This window comes from Chiloscyllium plagiosum, chromosome 30, assembly GCF_004010195.1.
Source record: "Chiloscyllium plagiosum isolate BGI_BamShark_2017 chromosome 30, ASM401019v2, whole genome shotgun sequence".
NCBI classification, from domain to species: domain Eukaryota; kingdom Metazoa; phylum Chordata; class Chondrichthyes; order Orectolobiformes; family Hemiscylliidae; genus Chiloscyllium; species Chiloscyllium plagiosum.
In genome coordinates, this window is record NC_057739.1 from 42,222,707 (window position 1) to 42,229,501 (window position 6,795).

Consider the following 6,795-nt stretch of genomic DNA (forward strand, 5'->3'; position numbering starts at 1 on the left):
TTCAAGGCAGAGATTGATAGATTCTTGATGTCACAAGGAATTAACGGCTACGGGGAGAATGCGGGTAGGTGGAGATGAAATGCCCATCAGCCATGATTGAATGGCGGAGTGGACTCGATGGGCCGAGTGGCCTTACTTCCACTCCTATGTCTTATGTGGTTTGTTCATTGCTAGGATTCTCACACAGAAGGCCTGGGTTCGAATCATGGCCAATGATTCACTGTCCTTTAGTCCCATTCTTGTTGGCTGAACAACTGGTTTGTGATGCCAACAGCGTGGGTTCAATTTCGAGGCCAGCTGAGGTTACTGTGAAGGTTAACCTGGTGACCCTCAGGTTAAACAACTGAGTTCATTCTCTCTCCCTCTCTCTTTCGAGAGAGAGAGAGAGCATTTAGACAGTAGAGCCTCCAGTGTTGTTCTCATCTGGTTCCCATGTGCTTTTCACAAATCACTCCCATGTTTACCAGATGCCATCGCATGTGGATTTGCTGTTTTAGCCATGGAGAGGGCCTTGAACCTAGAACCTCTGGCCCAGAGGCAGGGGCACTACCCAAGACCTCAAGGATAGGAAGTGCTCTGCACCACAAGACCTCAGGGTATGTACTGGAGCAGAGCAAGCCACAGTAGCCATTAAGCTTCAGTTGGATATTGTAGCAGGTGCTCAAATTGGAAAATTCGGAAAGCAGTTCACTCAATTGCATTTGCTCAACGCCTCGATTAAAATGGCAGATAGATTCAGAACCAGGCATCACAGTTTAAGGATACAGGGACAGCCATTTAGGATTGAGATGAGGAGAAATATCTTCACTGAGAGTGGCGAGCCTGTGGAATTCTCTGCCACGAAAAGTGGTTGGGGCCAAAAACATTGAACGTTTTCAAGAAGGAGTTAGATATAGTTCTTAGGGATAAAGAGATCAAAGGGTATGGGGGAGAAAATAAGAACGGGGATTGAGTTAGATGGTCAGCCATGATCGTCTTGAATAGCAGAGCAGGATCGAAGGGCTGAATGGTCTACTCCACCTATTTTCTATGTTGCTATTAACACACAAACACATTGCGTCTCCATAGGTTAGGTAAAACAATGACTGCAGATGCTGGAAACCAGATTCTGGATTAGTGGTGCTGGAAGAGCACAGCAGTTCAGGCAGCATCCGAGGAGCAGTAAAAGCGACGTTTCGGGCAAAAGCCCTTCATCTCCATAGGTTAGTTCAGTCAGTAGTAGTTACAAGGTTAACCTTTACAAAGGATAGCAAGCTGAATCTGAACTCCATATTTACTCTTAACAGCCATTACAGATTTAGCTATGATATGAAAATCCACTCTGGTTTATAAACCGGAGCATTAACCAGAAGACAAGGGTGCACCAAATCTGGAATACTGAAATCTGCTTAATTTCAGAGTGATACAAAAGCAGCCTGATTTGTTTGGTCACACAGAAACATATCCTGCCCCTCATCAAAGCAGGATGGTTTGAAAACAGCACCGATATATATCAGAATTATGTCTGTGTAAATTTAAACTAAAATTCCAGATGATTTGGACCAACCTGAGTCTGCTGAATTAAGAATAGTTATGTGTGCTGTGGAATCGTGCCCCTGGGATTGCGCTGAAACATGAATTCCTTGGAACAAGGGACGTCCAGAATTTGGATGCCAGGTTTTTACACTGAATCATGCTGCACTTGGCAGGGTTGCTCTCTAATTGTGTGCATGCATGAATACTATCGAAGCAACACATCTGCAGAATAGTTTCTGAAGACATATGCTAGAGTGTGTTTTACACTGTAATCCCAACTGAGACGTCTCACTAGTCTTCACAATGAAATGGAAATTATTGCTGAAAATACATTCGGAGGGTTGATGGAGACAAAGAAGAAGCTGCAAACAAAGAGTGACATCATTAGTGACATTGTCCATTTCTTTTTAACAGGGGGTGCGTGGACCTAATGGGAGTCGAGGTGCCAAAGGTTATCCTGGCAGGCAGGTGCAGTAAATCTTCTCGTGCCGTGCAGTTTAACACCGAGAAAATGTTCACATTTTTACTAAATACATCTAACTGAGAGTTTAGTGAAAGGCCTCGAACTGCATGATTATGGCAGATTTAGCCTGAATGACCCAGCGTGGGAGTGGTGTGAAACATGTGTCCTTAGCACCGTATAGACACCAGAAAACACTGTGTAGATACTGAGAGACACCGTGAAACATTGTGTAGACACTGAGGAACACCTTATAATACCAAGAGACAACATAAAGATACCAAGAAACACCGGGTGAGACAGAATAGATACTGAGAGAGACTGAGAACCACCATATAGACTAGAGATACTATATAGGCATGGAGAACCATTGTATCAACACTGACAAACACCACATAGACACCGAGAGACACTGTATATACACCTACAAACACTATCTAGTTTCCAAGAAACACCATATAGAGACCAAGAAACACCAAAGACACCTAGAAACACTGTATAGACACTGCAAAACACCATTTGGACAATGAGAAACACTGTATGGATACCGATAGACACCACATAGATTCCAAGAAACACTGTATAGACACTGAGAAACAACATATAGACATGAAAAGCCACCATATAGACACCTAGAAACACCATTTAGACACTGAGAATCGTTAGCTAGACACTGAAAAACACTGTATAGACTCTGAGAACCAATGTAGACACAGAGAAAACCATATTGCCACCAAGAGATACTACTTAGAAACTGACAGACACTGCATAGATACCGTGAAACACTGTATAGACATGAGAGACACTGCATAGATATCGAGAAATACGACATAAATACCGATAAACACTATATAGATACTGAGAAACACCATGTGAACACAGAGAAACACAGTATAGATACCTAGGAAAACCATATAGATAATGAGAAACACCCTAGACACCTGGAAAAACCATATAGACACCTAAAATCACCATATAGGCACTGACAGAACCCATATAGACACTTACAAACACTGTATAAACACTGAGCTGACCAGAATTCCTATTCCCAACAATGCTGCATCGATGTGAAGACAATATGGGTGACTTATCCAAAATGTGTCCCTGTTTAAAATGTGCTATAAAGATAGTGTGGAAGTTGAACATTTGTGTCAGAGTGCAGCAATACAATTGGCTATACATAAACTTTTCCCAAAGGAAACAATCCCTGTATTTTTACTCTCCCTGTTTCTGGAAGATATTGCATTCAGTATCTGATGTTGATGTTGCACTGAGGTCCCAGAATGCTCATGCTCTGACAACACTGTGTAGCAGGCACATTTAGTATCTTCTCTGCTTTTATAATCTGAGTGTGTCTGACTAATATTTTACTCAAAAGACAGCAGGACCGGTTAGTGCTGTGGAAAATTCACACCTCAAACAGAGAGATGGGTTATTAATATTATCCAGCCAGGTGTAAAAAACGGACCTGGATTTATACAGTACTTCTTTTGTTGACATGTGACCCACAATTCTGCTCATCAAAGCACATATTAGCTCCATGATTTAGGGTGATATATCATTTCTCTGCCTTCTTGTCAGAACAAGAAACCAGGAGATTTGTACAAATGCAGGAAGCAATCTCTATATTGAACTGAAACTATAGCTAAAACTGATCAAACTAATGGATGATGCAGCCTTTGGAAACACTGTGTTCAACAAGGATTGATTCATTCTTCAGCGTTTTGGAATTCGGCAAAACTGGTGCATTATTGCTGTTCTGGTGCTGTGTGACGATCATGGTTTTGTGCATGATTGAGTTTTTTTCTCGCCCGCTCTCTCTCTGAAATGTTAATCATGCTTCAGAGCTGGATAATCCACTAATCCTACCCTGACCTTGCTTTTTATTCTGCTTCCTTGTGGGAAGGGAATGCAAAGTATATGACCATCTCCGCCATGGCTTAGCAGTCAAATTCTGGAAGGCACCACAGAGTGGTGCGAACTTTGATGGGCGAGCTCTGCAGGGTTATAGACTCATTGAAGTTTACAACATGGAAATAGGCCGTTCGGTCCAACATACCCATGCTGCCCACTTTTCACAATTAAACTAGTCCCATTTGCCTACGTTTGGGCCATATCCCTCCATATCTACCCCACCTGACTGAATGATTCTTAAAAAGCTACAAGAGGTGGCACTGTGGCTCAGTGGTTAGCACTGTTGCCTCACAGCACCAGGGACCAGTGTTCGATTCCAACCTCAGGTGACTGTCTGTGTAGAGTCTGCACGTTCTCCCTGTGTCTGCGTGGGTTTCCTCCCAAAGTCCAAAAATGCGCAGATAAGGCAGTATGACCACAATAAGTTGTCCCATAGTATCCAGGGATGTGCAGGCTAGGTGAATTAGATTAGATTCTCTCCAATGTGGAAACAGGCCCTTCGGCCCAACAAGTCCACACTGCCCCTCCGAAGAGAAACCCACCCAAACCCATTCCCCTACCCTATACTTACCCCTGACCAATTTACCTAACCTGCACATTTGGATTGTGGGAGGAAACCGGAGCATCCGGAGGAAACCCACGCAGACACAGGGAGAATGTACAAACTCCACACAGACAGGCGGGAATCGAACCCAGGACCCTGGTGCTGTGAGGCAGCAATGCTAACCACTGTGCCACCGTGCCGCCCCAATTAGCCATGGGAAATACAGGGTAGTGGAGTGGGATGACTTTCAGAGAGTTAATGTGGACCCCATGGGCCAAATGTCCTGCTTCCACAATGTAGGAGATTCAATGTCTTTGGCAGCCTGTTCCAGACACTCACCACCATCTGTGTGAAAAAATTGTTCCTCTGGACCCTTTTGTATGCTTCTCCTCCCATCTTAAACCTATGCCCTCTGACTTAAGACTCCCCTACCATGAGGAAAAGCTGTTGGGATCTACCTTATACATGGCTGTCATGATTTTATAGACCTATATGGTCACCCCTCAGTCTTCTATGCTCCAGGGAAAAAAAGACCCAGCCTATCCAACCTATTCAGGTTCTTATCCTGTTAGAGGTGGATTCATGTTTAAAAAAAACATGTCAATACTATGCCATATGGAATTTAAACAGCCAGAACTCCAGTTAACTCATATTGATTTCCATTTATCTGGGTGTATAAGCTGGCAAATAATGTGTGGATGTATACAATGCAGAATAAAATTCTTTGCCATTGCTGGTGTTAAGTTTGGTGTAATTCCTGGTGTTTCAGTCTCCAGTCACATCTGATTGGGATTTTACAATTCAATGCATGCTTACCCAAGTCTTTACGCTTGTTTTCTATAATTTGTGGAAAATCACAGTCTGGCAGGCAATAATGCCCAACCCCCCCCTCGACTTTCCAGATTTCTTTCAAACTTTGTAAACTGTTCTGTCTGCAACAGTGAAGTACTCAGCATGTTTTAGAGCCCTTCTGATGTCAGATATAATTTGAGCAGCTAATGTATGAAAGTATGTTGCAAGTGAAATACTTTTACCCTCAGCTGTACTTTCTAAAAATTGTTCGCCAATCAGGAATCTCCTCAGAAAGACTGCTGCCTAGAAGCATTGGCGTTTAACTCTCTGAAGCAGCTTTGGTTACTTTGGGGTGTTTGGCAAGCCTTAGATGTTCTGAGGGCTACTATTAAGAGTACAAGGAGTACATCCCTCCTGAGACAATCCCTCTCTGGTTCACTGGTGGCCTTTCCAGAAAGAGATCTGCTGCCCTCACCTGATCTGCCCTCCACGTGACTCCTGACCCACAACAATGTGGGTGACTCTTAACTTCCCTCTGAAAGAGCTTTGGGAGCCAATTGGTTCAGGGGTCATTAGAGATGGGGAACAGGTGCTGGCCTCAGCAGAAATGTCTCCATCCTGTGTAAGAATAAATTTGAAGAGTACAGAAACCAAAAGTGTGTCCTGTACTCCAGCTGCAGTCTCACCAGAGTGAAGGAGTTGGAATCTGTACTGAAAACAAAAAATGCTGGCGATCACAGCGGGTCAGGCATAACCCGTGGAGGGAGAGCTCCAGCTAATGTCTCGAGTCTGGATGACACTTCATCAGAGCAGTCATGTCTCTAACAGGGCCGTGTTGAAACTCAGCGAGATCTCCTTAGGTACCTTCCATTACGTGTTTAGACACGAGGGTGTTGCATGTATGGAATGAGTTGCCAGAGGAAATGGAAGAGGCTGGTAAAATCACAACATTTAAAAGGCATCTGGATGGTTACATGAATAGGAAGGTTTTAGAGGGATATGGGCCAAATGCTGGCAAATAGAACTAGATTAATTTAGGTTACCTGGTCAGCATGGACAAGTTGGATCAAAGGGTCTGTTTCCATGCTGTACATCTCTATGACTGGGGGAAGTGGGATTTGAACCTAGACCTTCTGACCCAGAGATACAAGACCACCTTATTCTTGTACTCTTACCTCCTTATAGTAAGGATGCACATGTATTTAGAAAGGCAAAGACTGATTAGGGATAGTCAACATGGCTTGGTGCGAGGGAAATCATGTCTCACAAACTTGATTGAGTTTTTTGAAGAAGTAACAAAGAAGATTGATGAGGGCAGAACAGTAGATGTGATCTATATGGACTTCAGTAAGGTGTTTGACAAGATTCCCCATGGGACATTGATTCGCAAGGTTAGATCTCATGGAATAAAGGGAGAACTAGCCATTTGGATACAGAACTGGCTCAAAGGTAGAAGACAGAGAGTGGTGGTGAAGGGTTGTTTTTCAGACTGGCGGCCTGTGACCAGTGGAGTGCCACAAGGATCGGTGCTGGGCCCTGTACTTTTTGTCATTTACATAAATGATTTGGA

At 43.5% G+C, this 6,795-nt stretch overlaps 1 protein-coding gene across 1 annotated transcript in view; it reads left to right on the forward strand.

Annotated features, from left to right (window-relative positions):
- The window catches only part of col27a1b (collagen, type XXVII, alpha 1b), a 551,847-nt gene that overhangs the window by 173,309 nt on the left and 371,743 nt on the right, over positions 1-6,795 (forward strand). Inside the window, exon 9 of the mRNA XM_043719710.1 lies at positions 1,930-1,983. Within this exon, the coding sequence (XP_043575645.1) occupies positions 1,930-1,983 (54 nt within the window). The remainder of the gene's footprint in view (positions 1-1,929; positions 1,984-6,795) is intronic.